The 22840-nt window shown below is 45.0% G+C and overlaps 1 protein-coding gene across 1 annotated transcript in view; it reads left to right on the forward strand.

Annotated features, from left to right (window-relative positions):
* Positions 1 to 22840, forward strand: part of SH3KBP1 (SH3 domain containing kinase binding protein 1) — a 547421-nt gene that overhangs the window by 523128 nt on the left and 1453 nt on the right. Inside the window, exons 14-17 of the mRNA XM_075335430.1 lie at positions 15960 to 16069; positions 16602 to 16727; positions 18068 to 18321; positions 22045 to 22108. Of these exons, the coding sequence (XP_075191545.1) occupies positions 15960 to 16069; positions 16602 to 16727; positions 18068 to 18321; positions 22045 to 22108 (554 nt within the window). The remainder of the gene's footprint in view (positions 1 to 15959; positions 16070 to 16601; positions 16728 to 18067; positions 18322 to 22044; positions 22109 to 22840) is intronic.

Here is a 22840-nt window from a genome sequence, read left to right on the forward strand (position 1 = left end):
AGATGGAATAAATCATGCAGTCTTGCTGAACAGCTCACATGCTTCTATAATGACATACCACTACACACCTTAACTCCTGGTGGGTTATGTGCATATATTGTCTACATCAGCATGACGTCTCACCTATAGTCATCAGCACGAATATCTGTACAATCTACATATGTGGTCTGCCTGTCACCCCACATGGTGAATATACAGAGAAATTTTTCTTAAGTTACATGGACTTTGGCATTTTATGTGCAACCTATACTAGAGTGGTCCTAACTATATTGTAGCTCATTTTCATGAGAATATAGTGTGATAACACGCTCCGGGATCGCCTTTGCTGGGTTCAAAGGGCACGTATTCACCTCAGGCAGACAGCCGAATTCAAGGTGTAACTGACGCTTGGTCAGGTTTATTGCAGTGAAGCATAAACAAAAAGAAAAAAAAACACCAACAAAATAAATCCTTGCCTGTCCGGCACTAACTATACACGGTGTTATCCTAACTACCAACTGGAGGGCTTCTCCCTTCCAGCTAAACCATACAAACATCAGGCACTGCTCCTCACAAGTGTCTCCTACACAGACAGGCTTACTGTGTTCCCAGATGGAGACCCTCCCCCAACTTCCCAGATTCCTTTTACCTCCGTCCTTCACCTCCCATTAATCCATTAGTAGCCAGGTGATCCTGGCCAGGCTAAGTCACATAGGACCGATACCGGGGTGAGATATACCTGCCCTCATCCACTAAACCCACATGAGTCTCACATATCCCCCCCCTCTGCTCAGACCACTGCAGCTGAGCAACAGCACCCACAAAACAGTGCACACGAGACAGGGCATCAGCATTCCCCATCCGCACCCCCGGGCGGTGCTCCACTGTAAAACGGTAGGCCTGAAGTGCAAGGAACCACCGGGTCACTCGGCCATTCCGTTCCTTATTCAAGTGCATCCACTTGAGAGGGGCATGGTCAGTGATCAGCCGGAACTTCCTTCCTATCAAGTAATATTTAAGGGACTCTAGAGCCCACTTAATGGCTAAGCATTCTTTTTCCACTATGGCATAGTTGCGTTCATGCTTATTAAGTTTCCGACTAAGATAAAGGACCGGATGTTCCTCTCCGTCCTTCAGTTGTGACAATACAGCCCCTATACCGGCATCAGAAGCGTCCGTTTGGACCACGAACTCGCTGCGGAAGTCAGGAGTCATTAGCACAGGTTGAGAGCAAAGAGCTAGTTTTAAGTTATGGAAGGCTTCTTCGGCTGCCGTGGTCCATTTGATCATGACAGAGTCTTTCCCTTTGGTAAGGTCCGTCAGGGGAACAGCGGTAGCCGCGAAATTGGGAATGAACCGTCGGTAGTAGCCAGCTATTCCCAAAAACGCTCTCACCTGCTTCTTGTTGACTGGTTGCGGCCATTTCTGAATGGCTTGTATCTTGTCAATCTGGGGTTTAACAATTCCCCTCCCAATTACGTATCCCAAATACCGGGCTTCTTCCAGCCCGATATGACATTTCTTGGGGTTTGCTGTTAGACCCGCCTCCCGCAGGTCCTCAATCACAGCCTCTAGTTTCTGGAGGTGCGTCTCCCAGTCCAGGCTGTAAATGACTATGTCGTCCAAATACGCAGAAGCATACTGCCTATGGGGCCTCAGGACTCGGTCCATCAACCTTTGAAAGGTTGCCGGTGCCCCGTGTAGTCCAAACGGCATATACACATACTGGTATAAACCTTCCGGTGTAGAAAACGCGGTTTTCTCTTTAGCGGCCTCTGTTAGCGGGATCTGCCAATAGCCCTTCGTTAAGTCTAGGGTCGTGATATACCGGGCTTTTCCAAGCCGATCTATTAATTCATCGACCCGTGGCATAGGGTATGCATCAAATTTGGAGACCGCATTTAATCTCCTGAAGTCATTGCAGAATCTAATGGAGCCGTCTGGTTTCGGTATTAACACAATCGGACTCGACCAGGCGCTATGCGATTCCTCGATTACACCTAACTCCAACATGGTCTTCACTTCTCGGGAGACAGCTTCCCGCCGAGCCTCCGGTATTCGGTAGGGCTTTACCTGAACTGTTACCCCAGGCTCTGTTATGATGTCATGTTTAATGAGAGTGGTCTGCCCGGGCTTTTCCGAGAAAAACTCGTGATTGTTGATTACAAACTGCTTGACGTCGGTCTTTTGCCGCTCCGACAGAGTCTCCGCCGTCCCGACATCCGGTATGGTCTGCTTGCAGACCGGAAGGGCCAGACCTGCTGACAGAGCTGGACGGTCCTTCCAGGGTTTTATCAGATTCACGTGATAAATCTGTTCAGGCTTCCTTTTACCAGCCTGGTACACTTTGTAGTTTACCTCACCCACCCGTTCCTTAATTTCAAAGGGGCCTTGCCACTTTGCCAGAAATTTGCTTTCTGCCGTGGGGACCAGGATCAACACCCTATCTCCGGGTGCAAAAGTACGGATCTTGGCCCCCCTATCATAAATCCTTTTCTGTGCTCCTTGAGCCTGTATCATATGCTCTTTAACGATGGGCATCACCGCCGCAATACGGTCCTGCATTTGGGTTACATGGTCTATTACGCTTTTGAACGGGGTGACCTGTCCCTCCCAGGTTTCTTTAGCGACATCTAACAGTCCACGGGGACGTCGGGCGTACAGAAGCTCGAAAGGAGAGAACCCGGTGGAAGACTGGGGCACCTCCCGGATGGCAAAAAGCAAATACGGGAGTAAGTAGTCCCAGTTCTTCCCGTCCTTGTCTATCGCCTTACGGAGCATCTGTTTCAAAGTTTTGTTAAACCGTTCGACCAGTCCGTCCGTTTGAGGGTGATACACGGAGGTGCGTAACTGTGCTATTTGTAACAGCCTGCAGAGTTCTTTCATTACTTTAGACATAAAGGGGGTTCCTTGGTCTGTGAGTATTTGTTTTGGGACACCAACCCGACTAAACACATGGACCAGCTCCTTGGCAATGGTCTTGGTGGCCGTGTTACGCAAAGGGATGGCCTCGGGGTAACGAGTGGCATAATCCAAGATGACAAGGATGTGCTGGTGTCCTCGTGCAGACTTGGGGAGGGGTCCAACTAAATCCATCCCAATTCTCTCAAATGGGATCTCGATGATAGGCAGAGGTACTAAGGGGCTACAGAAACGGGGCCTAGGCGCAGAGATTTGGCAGTCAGGACAAGACTCGCAATAGGTGCGAATATCGTGATGCATGCCGGGCCAAACAAAACAGTGTAATATCCTTTCGGTAGTTTTCTGGACCCCCAGGTGTCCCCCCATCATGTGTCCGTGTGCCAGGTCCAGCACTCTCCGCCTGTAGGCTCTCGGCACAACCAATCGTTGTACTGTGTCATCCCCCTTCTTCTCTATCTGATAGAGAAAGTCATTCTCCAGTGCCATGTAGGGGTAAGACAGCCTAGTACCTGCATCCACCTGCACCCCGTTTATCATTTTAACATTTTTTATAGCCTGAGAAAGGGTAGGATCTCTCATTTGCTCACTTTGGAAGTCATCTTTCTGGACTTCCAAATTCAGCCAAGAGGAAGGGGGACAGCCACCCGTGTCCGCCTCTGCCCCGGGTTCATCGGAATCACCCGCCAGAACTGAAAAGGGGAACTGGGGGTTGTTTTCAGCGGATTCCTCCTCTGAACCCTCTTGTGGGGCATCCTCTAGTGGCTCCGGGCCCACACAAGGTGTGGGAGAAGGATCATCCGTGCGGCTACCCTGGGGTACTAATTGGTTCTCCCACAACTGCCAGAAGTGGGGAAAATCCCTGCCCAAAATGATATCATGCAATAGTGCTGGTACTAGTCCCACCTTATGATGCACAGACCCATAGGGCGTAGTAATGCAGGAGACCGTTGTGAGGTACGAGCAGGTGTCTCCATGCACACATGTCACAGAAAATTTATCTGACGGTCCCATCGGGACTGCCACCAGACTGGCCTTTACCAGAGTCACCACACTTCCCGAGTCTAATAGTGCAACAACAGTATTGCCATCAATGGACACTTCACACAGGTGTTTTTTCATATCGCCTTGACATGCAGCAACACACACTACCCGTGCAACCATAGCCCTGCGTTTTTCAAAGTCCGTGACATCACACTGCATCGGTTCTGCAGTTACTGGACAGTTTGCAGCAATGTGGCCCGCCTCCTGGCAGCGGAAACACCTCACGGGCCCCTTGCTAAGACCATAGTTTGGCACCTTAGCCCTCACAGGGCCAGCAGTCCTGTTTTCCTCCTCCACTGCCTTAGGATATTTTCCTCCTCCCCATGACCCTGGAACAGTCTTACCAGATCCTCGTCGAGAAGGGGAAGAGCGAGGATGTGTAGCATCGTCCATAAGTCCTTCTGCCAAGGAATAACGCTCCACTAGATCCACTAGCTGATCCGCTGTCGTGGGGTTTCCATGGCTTACCCACCTCTTCAGAGATGGCGGTAGAGCTCTTAGGTATTTATCAAGAACGATTCTTTGTACCATCTCTGGCGCCGTCAGAACCTCGGGCTGTAGCCATTTCTTGGTCAAGTGAATGAGGTCAAACATCTGTGACCGCGGTGGTTTATCGGGCTGATAAGTCCATTGATGAACTCTCTGTGCTCGCACGGCCGTCGTCACTCCCAGCCGGGCAAGGATCTCGGCTTTTAGTTTATCAAAGTCATGCGCTGCTTCAGGCTCAAGATCAAAGTAGGCTTTTTGTGCCTCACCTGCCAGAAACGGTGCAAGCAAGTCGGCCCATCGCTCCTTTGGCCACTTTTCCCGCTCCGCCGTCCGTTCAAACGTGGTCAGGTAAGCTTCCACATCGTCCTCTGTGGTTAATTTCTGCCAGCACCGACTCACATGAATCACCCTCTGGTCAGCCTCCGCATTACTCTCCGGTACGGTCGCCAGACGCTGCGCCACCTGCTGCAAAAGTTGGCGGTCTTTAACCGTCGATTCCACCAGTTCCTTCAACTGTGCCGACATCAAGCGATTTGCCTCTTGCTGCACAGCTGCGGATTGTACCAGCGCTTTCACCACGTCATCCATTATGATGCGCTGTAACGTGCTGCCCGCGTTCTCCACCACAATGTGATAACACGCTCCGGGATCGCCTTTGCTGGGTTCAAAGGGCACGTATTCACCTCAGGCAGACAGCCGAATTCAAGGTGTAACTGACGCTTGGTCAGGTTTATTGCAGTGAAGCATAAACAAAAAGAAAAAAAAACACCAACAAAATAAATCCTTGCCTGTCCGGCACTAACTATACACGGTGTTATCCTAACTACCAACTGGAGGGCTTCTCCCTTCCAGCTAAACCATACAAACATCAGGCACTGCTCCTCACAAGTGTCTCCTACACAGACAGGCTTACTGTGTTCCCAGATGGAGACCCTCCCCCAACTTCCCAGATTCCTTTTACCTCCGTCCTTCACCTCCCATTAATCCATTAGTAGCCAGGTGATCCTGGCCAGGCTAAGTCACATAGGACCGATACCGGGGTGAGATATACCTGCCCTCATCCACTAAACCCACATGAGTCTCACAATAGTGATAAAAAACTGAGTTATGAGTTGTCTGTCCTATAGGGATTTGAGGTCCAATAAGGAGCACTAAGCACTTTATACTCAGTCAAATGTTTACTTCATTCTCTATGGTGAAGATTACTGCATCGTATTGTTTTTAATATGAGTTTCAGTATTCTTTTGCTGGTTATATTATAGTTGCAATATTGTTGTGTTTCTCTTTTGACATTCTCCGTGTTTCTTTTGTTCTTTGTAACATGAAGTGTATAACGTGATACCAATATACATTGATTAAGTAGTAGTCTCTCCATGAATGGTCTGTTCTATTTTAAATAGGGATGATTGAATTCCAAAATATCCGACTTATATTCGACGAATAGGTCACCACTACTCTACTATTCGCGAATATTCGACGCGCAATGTAAGTCTATGGGAAATCCGAATAAATTCACGTTGGACCTAACAGCGAGCTCTCTCTCGCACGAATAACCTGTTATCCGTCGGATACCGAATAGTGGCGAATACATTTGCTCATCCCTAATGTTTTCCCATGTAACAATTCGACACTCAGTGAACAAGGGCTCAGTGCATGAAACGCATTTGAATGATATCAACCCAACATGGATTTTAATTTTTTCTAATAAACTGGATTCTTAATTTTATACTGGACACATCTGTTTTTTCCTTTTGCTATATTTTATATAGCATTAATACAATTTAAATTTCATATATTCTTTGTTTGCATATGACTTGGCACTTGCAGAGTGCTGCTGCATCCTTATCTTTATGTTTTGTGTAGTTTTAGCAGTTAGCACCTGTTTACATTTGCTATATTTATGTTTTTATTTCAATTTATTCCCTGCCAAGTATGAGCACCATGTGCAGAAATACATGTACTTTTTCATCTTGGCTGCTTTCAATGAGGTCTTTAATAGCTATCTCAGGACCGTACTGCATGCTCTTGGGTACACAAATCATCAAGATCCGCTGCCAGCAGCTCCATTTGTAATTGCCATCCAATGATGTCCCAAATGCACCCGATGGGAAATTAGTCACTGCAGGCCATAGTAGCATGTTTGGGCCACACTGGCTACTTACAGTAAGATGAGCAACAGGCAGTCATTTATTATATATACAGTTCTCATTTTTCGAGAAAACTGGTGAAATATGATGATAGATTTTTCATAATTTTCCTATTCATTTTTCCCCCGCTTTTCATATCTGCCAGGATTATGTGGGTGTCTGTGTTTTTCTGTACGATGCATGAGATGTAGGGGGAGTAGCGTGATCATTTTGTGCTACGTATACATCTTTGGCATTTTGACACATCTGTAATTATTAATGAAAACACACATAACGAGAAGTTAGAGAAGAGACATGCATTCATTCCTACATACTGTGTCAAGTGATGTTGACGTGGCTTAGAACACATGTTCTTTGCCATTTTATACTGTACATTATGTGCTTATCTTATATAGCATTGAAAATGTACATTGAAACATACACAAATTTAAAGAGGACCATCACGAGTAATACAGGGTTGAGGAAAATGGAATTTTTATTTATTTATTTTTTTGCAGGGCTGGATTATAAAGAGAGCTCAGTTGTATTCTTCTACTGAAGAGATTGTTTTAATTGGTATCATAATATTGTTATAATGTAATGACTTTGATCTAAGAGGTAACTTTAGTTTAAGGATCCGTTATAGTACGTGCACACGATCCGGAGTGCTGGCATTCTGGATGCAGCGTGTTTTCTCTTCTGGAGACGCTAGTGTCCTGTGCAGAAGAACTCACTGTCCATGCCCACAATCAGGATTACTGACAGTGTAATTTTGCTGTGTTCTCCCGCTCAAAACACGTTTCCGAAAGAGAAACCAGCAATGCAGAACAGTTTACGGAGCATCTAAAAGAAGCACAGTGGGTCTGGGATTTCTATAAATTTCAGCTACTGTGCTTGTACTGTACAACGCAGCGGTTTGGACTGCAAACCCTGATTGTGTGCACTCACTCTTAAGGCCCATTTACACGCAACGACATCGCTAACGAGATGACGTTGGGGTCATGGAATTCGTGACGCACATCCGGCCTCGTTAGCGACGTCGTTGCGTGTAACACCTATGAGCGAGTGTTAACGATCAAAAATACTCACTTGATCGTTGACACGTCGTTCATTGTCATAATATCGTTGCTCGTTATGGACGCAGGTTGTTCGTCGCTCCTGAGGCAGCACACATCGCTACGTGTGACACCCCAGGAACGACGAACAAGACCGTACCTGCATCCTCTGGCAACGAGGTGGGCGTATCTTTCGGCTGCTCTCCGCCCCTCTGCTTTTATTGGCTGCCTGCCGTGTGACGCCGCACGAACCGCCCCCTGAGAAAAGAGGCAGTTCGCCGGCCACAGCGATGTCGCTAGGCAGGTAAGTATGTGTGACAGGGACTAACGATATTGTGCACCACGGGCAGCGATTTACCCGTGACGCACAAACGACAGGGGCGGGTGCGATCGGCAGCGACATCGCTAGTGATATCGCTGTGTGTAAAGCAGCCTTTAGGCCTCTTTCACACGTCCGTGAAAATCACACACGTTTTTCACAGATGTGTCAAAGGTGCGTATTGCCCTCCGTGTGCCGTGTTTATGGCACACGTGTGTTCTCCGTGTGCTATCTGTGATAAAACACGGAGAACAGGAACTTTCTGCTTACCTGTCCCTGGCCTTTCTGTCCATGGTGCTGATCTGCGGTCTCCCGCCCTGCCGACTTCCCGCTGCTGCTGCCCGCAGTGGAGTGAATATTCATGAGCATAATGAGCGGGGGTCGGAAGCAAGTGACAGTAGCGGCAGATACAATAGTGCTGGAGAAGATGAGTATAGAAATTATTTTTATTTCACAGCCACATGTGTTTTCTCTGGTGCGTGTCACACGGATCACATCCGTGTGCGGTCCGTGTGACACACGTGATGCCAGAGAAAAACGGTCATGTCTACATGTGGAGCACACGGCCACACGTATGCTCCACACGGACACACAGTCCATGGCAAAACATGGACGTGAGCGCAGACCCATTGATTTAATGGGTCTACGTGTGCTTGTGTCTCCGGCACGTGAGGAAACAGACCACACACGTACCGGAGACACGGACGTGTGAAGGGGGCCTTAGATGGTTTTGGAAAAAAACATACTTTATGCCCATATGCTAATTAGCAGATCTACAGCACCCTTACTTTAAGACCCTTCTTCTAAACAGGTGTTATGGACAAAAAGAACGTTTTCTCCAAAACTATCCAGTATATTTTTAAAGAAAATATATGGTTCCTCTTAGCGCAAAGACCATTGATTACTTTCATACGTATGTTAGAGCTCACAGACTCCTTTTAATTCACGTTGCCTTAAGGGGCAACAATATTTTGTACATTCCAAAAATGTTATGCAGAACGACCACTCCAAGCTTTGTTCTTACTCTGTCGCTTTGCCTGACACCACATTTTAAGGTGACACTTATGACTGGACTCACACTTTGTGCCTTGAAAAATGTATAATACAACAGTAATGATACTGATGGGAACACTGCAGGCTGTTTTTATAAGATCTGAACTGTGTGTAATCATTTAACCATCCAGCAATGTTTATTTTGACCTGCTCTACCCCAAGAAGTTAGGACAAATCATAACTTACTCGGCTTCAGACGCACCCTAAAAACGCATCTTTTTAGGGCGGCCTATTCACACTCCCTAGCCGAACTAAATTCATAGTCCTTCCACAACTTCTCAGAACGTAACCCCACGTCAAACTTCATGGCACCCAAATGCATCTCAAGGTTCTTTCCAACTGGTCCAGGAAGCCATCAACTATCCCCCATTTCCTTGAGATGGCTGGATTGTCATCGTAAATAAGCACTAGTACCTCCCCCCCCCCCACATCTCATTGTAGATTGTAATCTCTCACGAGCAGGGTTGTCTTTTTTTTCCCTCTAAATTTTGTATTTTCTATAACTGTTACTTGTTTGTGTATGATCCTCCTGAATTGTAAAGTGCTGCGGAATTTGTTGGCGCTATAGAAGTAAAGATTATTATTATTAGTTCATCTATGTATGATTATGGCATTGTTTAATGGGCATCAATAGGAGACTCATTAGGAAGCATCTGCCCTTAAAGGGAATCTGTCTCTAGGATTTTGTAATGTAAGCTTAGACAGCATGCTGCAAGGGTTAATAAAGTAAAAACATCTGTGTTTTTCTTATCTGTGTGCAGTGTTTACTCATACTAAAGGGTTTATTCCTCTGTGATTAACATTGGTGTGACTGTTCTGCATGTGCACACCTCACAGTCAATGCACAACCTCTATTGAGAGCCTGGTGTGGACGGGAACAGCTCCCAGCTCTGCTACATTCAATTCTGAGATAAAGTCAGAAGGGCTGCACACAGTGATTTAAGATAAATGTGGTTAGTTTCAGAATCTCTTTGCCTATATTATGCTGCTCTCAGATTCCCTTTAATAAACAAGTATAACTGTGCCTGCTGATATTTTTTGATTTGCTTTCTTATTATGTGTCACATTTTACTAGATCTGGGTTTATTCTGTGAAATAGGGCAACTTTATTTGTGATATGAATTGCACTGGATGTGTTTAAGCCAACGTTGGGTATGAGCCTTAGGCCATGTTCACATGTTGAGTATTTGGTGAGTTTTTTACCTCAATATTTATAAACCAAAATCAGGAGTGGGTGATAAATGCTGAAGTGGTGCCCATGTTGTGCCCAAGTGTAGCAGCAAAAACTGTGATTTGTATCACAACTGCTCCACCTAGTGAGGTAGGTGATAAATCACTAGAATCAGTGACATCATTTGTCAGATTACAAAGAAATATCCTGCTGGCAGATTCCCTTTAACCAAATATGCTAATTAGGGTGCACAATGTACCCTTAGTGTGGCCAAGAGGCTCAGTGTACCGTTACGCCCACTGGTTTTACATGCCCCGCCTTCCTTACCGGTGACAGCACTGGCTTGCAGACAAAGCTCAGGCTTTATCTATGGCCCCCTTCACACGTCCGTGAAACACGTGCGTGTTTGGCCCGTTTCCGTATGTACCGGAGACACGGCCAATTGTGCACCAATGTTAATATATGTTTGAGGTCACACGTGCGTTATTTCATAATGTCCGTGTCCGTGATCCGTATGTGTGTCCGTTTTCTGCACGGAACACGCAGACACCATGAAAGTCAATGGTTATGTGCGCACAATACGTGACACGGATGCATCTCTGTATGCTCCGTGTACGTTTTGTGCTTTTTTCTAGCAATGTCGGTCATTCTTTCTTTTCCTGTATATGTCTGTCAATCTCCCTCAGTCCATCGGTCGGTCTCTCTGTCGGTCTCTTTCTGTCTTGTCTGTCCCTCTCTAGCTGTCTGTCGGTCAGTCTCCCCCCTCTCTCATATTTACCGTTCCCCGATTACCGGCGCGGCGCTGCACGGCTGTTCTCTAAACTCCGGCGGCTTTTCCTCTTTTGAAAAAGCCGGCCGCTCATTAAACAATCTCGTATTCCCTGCTTTCCCCGCCCACCGGCGCCTATGATTGGTTGCAGTTAGACACGCCCCCACAGTGACAGCTGTCTCACTGCAACCAATCACAGCCGCCGGGGGGCGGAACTATACTGTGCAGTGAAAAAAATAAATAAATAATTTAAAAAAAAACGACGTGCGGTCCTCCCACATTTTGATACCAGCCAGGGTAAAGTCACACGGCTGAAGGCTGGTATTCTCAGGATGGGGAGCTCCACGTTATGGGGAGCCCCCCATCCTAACAATATCAGCCAGCAGCCGCCCAGAATGGCCGCATACAATAGATGCGACTGTTCTGGGACTGTACCCGGCTCTTCCCGATTGGCCCTGTTGCGTTGGCAATCGGGGTAATACGGAGTTAATGGCAGCCCATAGCTGCCAATAAGTCCTAGATTAATCATGTCAGGCGTCTCCCCAAGATACCTTCCATGATTAATCTGTAAGTTACAGTAAATAAACACACACACCCGAACAATCCTTTATTAGAAATAAAAAACACTAACAAATTCCCTCGTCACCAATTTATTAACCCCAACAAAGCCCTCCATATCCGGCGTAATCCACGGACCTCCAGCGTCGCATCCAGCTCTGCTGCATGAAGGTGACAGGAGCAGCAGAATACACCGCCACTCCTGTCAGCTCCACGCAGCAAATGAGGTGAGTAGCGCGATAAGCTGAGCTGGATCCAGTGGTGGCGCGATTAACCTCAGTGACAGCTCAGCTTATCGTGCAGCAGAGCTAGATGCGACGCTGGAGGTCCGTGGATTACGCCGGACATGGAGGGCTTTGTTGGGGTTAATAAATTGGTGACAAGGGAATTTGTTAGTGTTTTTTATTTCTAATAAAGGATTGTTCGGGTGTGTGTGTTTATTTACTGTAACTTACAGATTAATCATGGAAGGTATCTTGGGGAGACGCCTGACATGATTAATCTAGGACTTATTGACAGCTATGGGCTGCCATTAACTCCTTATTACCTCGATTGCCAACGCACCAGGGCCAATCGGGAAGAGCCGGGTACAGTCCCAGAACAGTCGCATCTATTGTATGCGGCCATTCTGGGCGGCTGCTGGCTGATATTGTTAGGCTGGGGGGCTCCCCATAACGTGGAGCTCCCCATCCTGAGAATACCAGCTTTCAGCCGTGTGACTTTACCCTGGCTGGTATCAAAATGGGGGGGGACCGCACGTCGATTTTTTTTAATTATTTATTTATTTTTTTCACTGCACAGTATAGTCCCGCCCCCGGCAACTGTGATTGGTTGCAGTGAGACAGCTGTCAATCAGCGTGGGGGCGTGTCTAACTGCAACCAATCATAGGCACCGGTGGGCGGGGAAAGCAGGGAACACGAGATTGTTTAATGAGCGGCCGGCTTTTTCAAAAGAGGAAAAGCCGCCGGAGTTTAGAGAACAGCGCCGCGCTGGTGATCGGGGAACGGTGAGTATGAGAGAGGGGTACTCCATTCAGTCACTCTGGGGATTAGCGGTCACCGGTGAGTCCTTCACGGGTGACCGCTAATCAGGACGCGACACAGACAGAGCCGCAGTATGACAATGAAGTCGGGTGAAGTTCACCCCAGTTCATTCTCTACGCGCGACTCTGTCTGCTGTCAGCGGGTATGTATCTACGACATTGTGCATCACAAACACGCATAAATTCACACGGACAATACATACACATGTCAGTTATTTCTCTCACGCATAAACGGACAACCAACACGTACACACGGCTAGCATACGGCATTCACACAGATGGCACACGGACACAAAAAAAGGACACGAAACGGACCCAAAAAACGGACGTAACACACGTGCGTGTTTTTTCACGGACGTGTGAAGGGGGCCTATGAGTGTGGCAGAGGCATGCAAAATTAGTGGGTGGATTAATTTGCCGAGCCTCTTGGCCACATCAAGGGTGCATGAAGCACCCTAATTTGCATGTTTGATTAAATTTCAGTTGCTGCAGAACAGAGGCAGCAATTGGAACACTATGAAACATTATGCTCACAAGTTGCATTTTTGCAGTGTTCTTTACATTTTTTTATGCAAATTAAAAGCTGCTTTTACCGTACCAGCAAAAGTTATGAGATTTCAGAAATCTCATTCACACACTTGTTGAATTTTTCAAACTGAATTTGAGAACTACAGCGTTTTTTAAATCTGTAGCGTTTCAACTATTTCAGTTTTTTTGCATCATTTCTGACGAATAAAACTAACTTTATTAACCATGTACTGTATAAAAAGCACATATGTAATCCACATCCAAAGACACAATGAAAAACATTTTTTAGATGCAACATTTTTACTGCCAAGAGAGCAGGTTAATTGTAGATCTATGAACTCAGTTCTAGAATTGTGCCACTTAGGCTGTGTCCGCACTTTGCTTTTTACCTGCTTTTTTGCTGCTTTTTCAATTGCAGTGTTTTAATGCCAAAATGGATGTGTTCTGCTTTTCAAGCATAGTCTATGGGAATTTGGATTTTTGCTGTTCAAAATGCTGCCTTTTTGTGGCAGAAATTTGGGCAAAAACTCTGCTTTGCAGTTCAAAACGCAAATGGCAAAAACAACATGTTGCTTCTTTAAAAAGCAGAGTTTTTGCCCAAATTTCTGCCACAAAAAGGCAGCATTTTGAACAGCATAGTGCGGACAAGAAACCCAAATTCCCATAGTCTATGCTTGAAAAGAAGAACACATCCATTTTGGCATTAAAACGCTGCAGTTGAAAAAGCAGGAAAAAAGCAGGTAAAAAGCAAAGTGCGGACACAGCCTTATAAGTGAGCTACAGATTTCTGATTAAGAACCTGCATAAATTGAGCCATTTCATTGGTAGTACCCCTGACAGATAAGCCGGATATCGTCGATGTAGTGGTACCAACAGTTCTCCAGAGTGTGTGACTCATCACAATAGAAAACCTGACTCTCCCAGTAGCCAAGAAACAGATTTGCATGGGGACTCAACACAGCCATCGCGTTGCCCTGCTTCTGGAGGTAAAACCTGTCTTTAAAAACAAAATAGTTGTGTATTTCTATAAACTCTATTAGTTCCAGTATGAATTCACACCAATGGCCATCTCGACTGAACATCTCTAATAAAAAAGAACAGCCCTTAGACCACACTTGTGATGTATTGACTTGCATAGTGACTGTATGTCAACAGTGACAAGGATCATGTCACTTTCCAAATAAATACCATTGATTTTCCTGAGCACATCAGTATTGTCTCTGACATAGATGGGAAAGGTCTCTACAACTGGTTTAAGATACAAGTCAAAGAATTTGCAGACCGTGTCACAAAGCCCTGCTATGCCAGAAACCCTGACAGGTTCACTAGACTCTTGGGGACCTTCGACAGTAAATAAAGTGTTCACCTTTGCATATTTAGTAAGTATACCATCAAAGATTTTTTGTAGGGATAATACCTGATCCTTATGCCCCATTTAAGATTTTTTCTAGTTTGTGAGCAAAGGTTACCATGTGATTTTGAGGTAGACTCTGTTAGGTGTCTTTATTTCTGAGTTGGCAGAGGGTTTCTTTTTTGTATTTGTTGGCAGGCCAAATTACAACATTGCCCCCATATCTTCTGCTTTGATTACAGTATCAACCATATTTTGAAGTTCTTTGAGTGCCTATCTGAAAGAAGGCTTGAGATTATCATTGAATACTTGAGAGGAGATCTTTTTAAGGTCCTCAGTCACCAATTTGCAAAAAATTATCAATTTGTGGGCAGGAAAACAATGGGGAAAAGTGCTTCTTTAATTCTGTCTCTTATAACATTGGAGAACGCATGGTTCACAACTGGTCTGAGCTGTCAATCAAGCAGGAGCACACTGATTCACAGCACGCAGGTAGCCGGGAGTCTGGGGAGCTGTGCACTCCTGAAAAGCAATCACAAGACAAGCCCTTTTAAGTTGTGTACCCTTTTATTTGTTAATCCTTGTGAATGACAGTGAATCACTTCATATAACTGTGCTTTGTGTTTTTTAGCCAACTGAAATTGGCTATAGGAAATTGTTGGCCAAATGTAAAATTACCCTTTTTTGTTAACCAATAAATGTAAAAGTAATAAAAACAGTAATGTTCTTTTGGTTAAAGAACTAGGTAGATGGGACAGATAATCAGTTAAAATTTTGTCATGGGATGTATTTTAGCCTGTGGCTGGGATTGGTAGCCTGGCAATGATAGAATGCCGTATATGTTTAAAACTAAAAATCTTATGTACAGAGCAATATATTTAAAACCTCAGAATTATAAGAATACTGTATGCCTCTTCAGAAAGGAAGAAAACTTGATCTTTAGTGTCACATGTTGGGAGTAGAAATCCTAAAAGTCAATATTGACCCAATAATGAGCCTTGCCACATGACTTAGGATAAAAGCCAAACCAGAATCTATATTTGCAGATACGTTTCAAGGTGTTGCGCCTCAGTGCAAAGCAAGACATCTGATTTGACTGTATGAAAGGCTTTACTACTTCCAATAGGTGGCTCTAGAGTTCATGTCCTCATCCAATTTGCATATTTAATTTCCCAGAGGAGCATTGCATGGCCTATAAGTTTCCTTATATCGACATGTCAGGCATGTCACTGTCCACAAGGACAGCCGTTACCCAAGAATACTGTAAAAACTACATAATAGACAGTTGATTGTTACATTGTTCAAAACTTCTGTTCCTGAACGGAATTAATCTATAACATGAATGCCCATTTAATGATACTAGAGAAGTTCCTTCTGTTTTCTATTTCTGGTGCAGCAGGCTGAGTGCTTATAATAGTGGTTGGAAGAATAAACGCCACTGTATAACACAGAGCTTTTTGACAGTATCAAATTCTCAGAAAAAGAGATTTCACCCAATTGATAGGTTTGTTATTGGTCTACCAAGGTCTTGTCATATCTTTATTTCATCTTTTAGATGTTGAAGGCTTTGACTCCCTTGTGTCAACCGGAGAGAAACTTAGTCATCCCACTGCTTCAAGGCCTAAATCCAGCGGTAGACGTCCACCATCCCAGTCTCTAACATCGGTATGTATTTGCCTCAGGGCATGTTCGAAATGTCTAAATACTGCTCTTGACTAAAGGACAACCTAAAATGTAATATACATGAGTCTTCTACAGAATAGGAGAGCTTTTCTCATACACTTTACACTACTGGTAGACCAGACAGATTCTTACATGCTCTAATTATTCTGCTCGTTCTGTTCATAAGGCAAACAGTCAACACTCTCCTGAACCTAGCAGATAAATATATAGGCGGGTGCAGTCATCAAGGAGTACTCTTCTTCTACAGTACTCTTCTCATGAGTACAGATGCCTTAATGTTGTGAAAATAAGAAGGAAGCTCGGGATGGAGGAAGCTGAAATGGTCCCAAGGGATATACTAAAGCGCATCACAGCACTTAGCTAACATATCAGTATTGTTCTCTAGTCAATTCATTTTCACTAAAGAGCCTCTTTATAGCTGCGCTCATAATAATAGAGATGGCTATATTATTATGTATTATCTATTATTATATAATACAATCAGTATATTTTTATTCACCATGTTCTTTTGTAGTCCTCCCTTTCCAGTCCCGATTTCTTTGACTCTCCAAGTCCAGAGGATGACAAGGATGAGCTCAATCACCTGTCACAGAGAACTGTAGACTCAGCCAAGAAAACCCCACGCAGTGTTACATCACAGGTAAGCAGAAGGCAATGTGTGCTGTATAGTGTATTAATAAAGTTCAAGGGGTTGTCCACTACTTTTAAAAATGTATTTTTTGTCATTTTTTACTGTATTTGTTAATCTCTTTAAAGAATTGAACCTGCGATCACTTGTACTATACGTAGCAGTGCATCAGCACTGCTATGTTTTGCGAAAATCTCGGTCTCCTATGAACGCTAGATACCGTAAATGCTGACTTTCACAGGAGAAACATGTGATTCTTCAGCAGACTGCCGGCTGTCACTGCAACACATCCGACCCTGCAATCATGTTATAGGAGCACGTGGAATGAAACGCCCCCTGCGTTCATTAGTTGCCGCTCTCAGAGATTAACAAATCATTTAAATGTTAACAGCCAAGGGCGGAGCTGCTCTCCAACCATAGCTGTTAAAGGCAGATCTGCTGGGAAAGATGTGGACTTGTAGTACGAGCCCGCATGACAGACAGGGACCAGACATCTGACGTAACTTTACATTGTGTCAAGAAGGGGTTAAATCTCTTTTTTGCCTCATTTTGTGTAAGGAAAACAAACTTTCCAAAAAATTCTGCACACATGGATAAAGGGTGTTGATATCCTAATACACATCATCAAATCAACTTGATCTAATAAGCAGTCAACTTTAGGCCTCCTTCACAGGTACGTGTTTCTGATACGTGTGACATCTGTTTTTTCCATGGATATCACACATACCAATTATAACCTATGGGGCTGCTCACATGTTGGTGTGTCCATGTGAACCACGCAAGACATGTTTGTTATTTCCGACAGCTCCAGATGAGAAGGACCAATACAAGTCTATGGGTCTGTGAAAAACATGTACCTTTTCCGTGTGCTGTACGTGTTAACATTGAAAGTATAGGAGAAGCTTTATAATAGCTTTTTATTTGGCTATACTAGAAAAACACGAATGGCACGCGGATGACACATTGCTGGCGCACTGATGGAAAACACTAATGAGATCGGTACTGGTTTTACACGTATATTTTTTATAAGCACATGTGAAGGGGGCCTTATATGGCTTGGAGTTGGAAAATCTGCATAAAAATGATATGGTCAAAATATTCACTTGCCTAATAATTGTTCACTCAGTGTAAGGGCGCAGTCACACGGCCGTATGACTCGTCGGAAGATCGCATCATGTTGCCGAGGACTGGCCTACGGCTCTGCTGACCTGAACGTGACATCTGCTTAGAAATACATGACACGCTCAGGTTAGAAGAGCCCCCAGCCAGTCCCGGGTATTGCAATGCGATCCTCAGATGAGTCATACGGCCGTGTGACTGTGCCCTAATAATAATAATTTCCTGTCTTGTAGGTACCAGATAACAGAGCTGCATTGCCACCCAAACCAGGAGGCTTGATATCAAGTGTTAGTTTCTCGCACGGCGCTCCTGGAGCACCATCAGCATTTCACTCTGTCACCTCAAGTAGTCACAGGTCAAACTCTCCGTCCTTTGGTAGCTCCGATGCAAGACACAAAGTTGAACATGGCCAGTCATCACTAGAAGAGCTGCAGACACAAGTCAAGGAGCTTCGAAGCATCATTGAGACAATGAAGGACCAGCAGAAGTAAGTTTTATTGTATGAGATGCCAGCAGTCGGGAAAGAAAGGGTTTGTTTTGATTTGGTATTTTTGTGGTAAGTTTCAAAAATGTCATGGATTACTTTATATACTGTGCAAATTAAACAATTCACTTTCTTGTCTTACATAGACATACTGAGACCACAAGATGGAGAGCCACGGCTTGTCAGGGCTCATAGGAGATTCCCCAGAGTTTCCCCGCTCTATAATAAGTTGTTTTGTTGAAATAAGCTTTAAAATGTATTTATGTAATATTTGGTAATTTCATCCCTTTAAATAATTAATGTATATTATTTTTTCTCTCACCGTGAATTCAGTCGGAGCTTATTTTCATCAGATCAGTCCTAAGAGACACTATAATTGTCACAGGCAGTGGTTTCCTTCTGGCTAAAATAAGCATGTGCAAAAGACGAAAAACAAAGAAATCTACAATTATTTCTCAAAATATCAATTCATCAGAGAGTTGGAAGTAATTAACAAAAGCTATTCACACGCCTCTAATAATAGCCTCTAGTGGATGTGATAAGACTTTATTTAGCACACTGGAAGCAGATCATTTAGGCATAGGTTCAGATAATGGACCGATCTTTTTGTAAAGGGGATGTCCAGTACTCAGACAACCCTCCTCAATCACCACATTCCGTCATGTAAAATAAAAACAGCCTTTACTCATCTCCAGTGCCGGTGCTATTCCAGCAATGTTGTTGACTGTTCTCCACTGGGCAACGTCATGCGAGCGCTGCAGGCAGTCAGTGGCCTCTTCACTCTCACTTCCTTCAGACGACACTGACAACCAGAAGAAGTGCTACTGCCCTTCATTTTCTTTGATTGTCAGCTTTGTCCAAAAGACGTGAGACTGAAGCAGTTGCTGATTGGCTGCAGGGCTCAGGTGGCAAAACAATTTGAGAGATCATTGCTGGCACCAGAGATGAGTATTATTTTACTTGAGGGACTATAGTGATTAAGCATGGGTTGTTCAAGTAGTGGACAACCCCCTTAAAATGGATCTAAAGGTAAAGTGTGCAAATGTATACACGCTTAGGTCCATTTACCATTGGCTTCAAGTATTAAAAGAAATATGAGTCAGGATGCTGTTTGACGGGTTAGAATAGATCCTCAGACTATGTGACTATATGACAATACTTTATTGTCTGATGTTTTTTATTCTTTTTTATGAAATGCGTATAGTATAAGCCTTACAACAACAAAAAGTGATATTGAGAGATATATATATATATATATATATATATATATATATATATATATATTTTTGTATAATTTTATATAGTTTGTGCAAGTGAGCAATTCCTTTTGTCAGAAACACTCCGTCTTGCAAACAATATGTATGGTGAGAGATAGTTTGTCCATATTGTCTCTGATCCCGTCTTTTTTTTCTAGCTGTCTCTTACAGCCCTGTAGGGACATCTTATGTTCCTTAACTGGTATTATATTTTTTCCATGTGTTTCATTGGTAAATTGTGTGTACATATATATTTTTTTTGTTAAGGGCTCTTTACACGCTACAATATATCTTACGATGTGTCGGCGGGGTCACGTCGTAAGTGACGCACATCCGGCATCGTAAGTTACATTGTAGCATGTAACAGCTACGTGCGATTGCGATTGAACGGTAAAACGTTCATCGCATGCACGTCGTTCATTTCCTAAAAATTGAACATCAGGTTGTTCATCGTACCCGGGGTAGCACACATCGCAGTGTGTGACACCCCGGGAACAATGAACAGATCTTACCTATGTCCTGCGGCTCCCGCCGGCAATGCGGAAGGAAGGAGGTGGGCGGGATGTTTATGACCCGCTCATCTCCGCCCCTCCGCTTGTATTGGCCGGTTGCCGCGTGACGTCGATGTGACGCCGAACGTCCCTCCCACTCCAGGAAGTGGATGTTCGCCTCCCACATCGAAGTCGTGTGGTAGGTAAGTACCTGTGACGGGGGGTTATTTGTTTGTGTGACATGGGCAACAAATTGAATGTGCCGCACATACGTTGGGGGCGGGTACGATCGCATACAATATCGTATGCTTAATTGCAAGGTGTAAAGCTGGCTTTAGTCAGACTGCCTAATTGTCAAAATATATTCCTGACTCTTTTTCTTGCCATCTTATAAATAAAGCTTTTCCAAGTGTATATTGGTACATACATATGCTTTATTTGCTATGGATGATTTGATCCTGAATGTTTTCTTCTTAGTGACTATCCTTGTTTTTTACCTGTTTTTATAAAGATTTTGTATTATTATATATCTAGCTTGGTAATAGTAATACATAGGTATATGCTGCAACCAAGTATTTTATGGTATTATAACTGTTTTACAGGCATATCAACCGTTAACCTTATCTGTATTGTCCCGTTTTTTCTTCTATATACTTCTATGTGTTCCGGATGCGGGGGTGCTACTCGTGGTTCGAGGGTCTCCGTACCCGGGCGTTCGGGGTTACTCCGAAACATAATGGGGGGTTATTTACAGGGGAGTTAGATAGTTTGTGATGTCACTCGTGGTGTGCGGTAATAGGGAGTACCGCCGCTGCCGTTGGGAGTACCCGGGGTGATGGAATGGGGCAGCCAGATGACATTACCCTCCATGGGTAGGGAAAGGCCCTGGGACCCCGAATGGTGGAATGGATTGCAGGGGGAGCGCAGGCTCGCTGGTAGCAGGGGTAAATCAGGTACTCACTCAGAAGGAAAGCAAACGCTGACAACGTGGTAAACCAAGTCTCTGGGTGCCGCTGCCCTCTCGGGGAGCTCGTCTGGGTTCCGTTCCCTGCAGCACTGCCTGGTGATCTGTAACCTGCCTCTGTGCACAGAATTTGAAAGTGTTCAGGTGGCCCGTAAGCTTGGAGCTGTCCGGGCCCCGCTTCCTACTATAGGTAGCAGAGGAGCTTGCTCTCAGGATCTCACGCTTGGGATTTCAGTGGGCTGCTTTGCTTGGAAAGCCCTATCCCCCTCGTTGCGCTAGTGTGCCCGATCTCTGAGCTTCGTGGGAACGGTCCATAAAGGCTCTGTCCTCCGCAGGTTAATTGCTGGGTTGCTTGAAGCTTCTCCCCGACCTAGGGTCCAGTACCCCGAAGTGCTTTCGGCCCCAGACCGGCTATTGGACTGCAGCTGCCGACCGTCCTCCTTGACTAAGCCAGCACCCAGTCCCAATCTCCCGCGATCGGGTCTCCGACTCCTCCGGGTCCAGACCACCGTCTGCAACCCAATCTACATTTTCCTGTGGGAGCTCCAACTTCCAGCTTCTTCAAGCTCCTCACTGCTCGAGGGCTACCACCGTTCTCTTTGCTCCCCTGGAGCCGACTGACTTGTTACCTCACACCTCCCTGCCTGACCCCTAGGTGGGCGGCCCTATTCCAGCTTAGCAGCCCATTGGTGTGCCTGACAGGGTGTGGTGCGAGGTGTGATTAGGATTTTTAGATGCTGGTGGAGGCAGTGCTGCAAGTTGGGAATCCAGAACCATGGGGGGTTGGGTCCTGCACTGAGAGATAAAGAGCGTGCAGTACCCTGTGATGACCTGACTAGTCCAGGGGCGTTACATATGTATATGTTTGTAACTTATTTCATATTATTTCATATTAATATTAATTTTGGAATAAAGAAAAGCCTGCTTCCTTTAGCAAACCATAGATTAGTATGTGTGAAGTTACCCTGGAACAGTCCAGTAAATAAACTGCATCTCTTTTGTATTTTTATTTTAGAAAAGAAATAAAACAGTTACTGTCCGAGCTGGATGAAGAAAAGAAGATTCGTCTACGATTACAGGTAGACAAGTTTTGACTTGCAACCCTTCCAAAATAGTACAACTATAGCATCGGTTTCCAAACCACTGTTACAACCAGTGATGTGGCAAAAACCTGAAATTGTCAGTGTCCTGCTAGTAGATCATCAACCATAGGCTGAGGTACAGGGAAGACACAATCTCTCCCTTCACTGCATCCAATTGTTATTTAAAGACTAACTAAACATTTGTAAAAAAAAAAAAAAAAAAATCCTTTTGTACCGGCAGAGTGTGCCCCTTGTACCGGCAGAGTGTGCCCCTTGTACCGGCAGAGTGTGCCCCTTGTACCGGCAGAGTGTGCCCCTTGTACCGGCAGAGTGTGCCCCTTGTACCGGCAGAGTGTGCCCCTTGTACCGGCAGAGTGTGCCCCTTGTACCGGCAGAGTGTGCCCCTTGTACCGGCAGAGTGTGCCCCTTGTACCGGCAGAGTGTGCCCCTTGTACCGGCAGAGTGTGCCCCTTGTACCAGCAGAGTGTGCCCCTTGTACCAGCAGAGCGTGCATGTCCATAGTATTAAGAGATCATACCCCTTTTACTAGGAGAGCGTGCCCCACATACCAGCAGAACGTGCTCATTGTATTAGGAGATCATATACCCTTATACCAGCAGTGTGTGCCCATTATATTAGAAGATCATAGCCCTTTTACTAGGAGAGTGTTCCCATTGTATTAAGAGATCATAACCCCTTATACCAGGAGAGCGTGCCCTTTGTACCAGC

This window comes from Anomaloglossus baeobatrachus, chromosome 2, assembly GCF_048569485.1.
Source record: "Anomaloglossus baeobatrachus isolate aAnoBae1 chromosome 2, aAnoBae1.hap1, whole genome shotgun sequence".
Classification (NCBI taxonomy): domain Eukaryota; kingdom Metazoa; phylum Chordata; class Amphibia; order Anura; family Aromobatidae; genus Anomaloglossus; species Anomaloglossus baeobatrachus.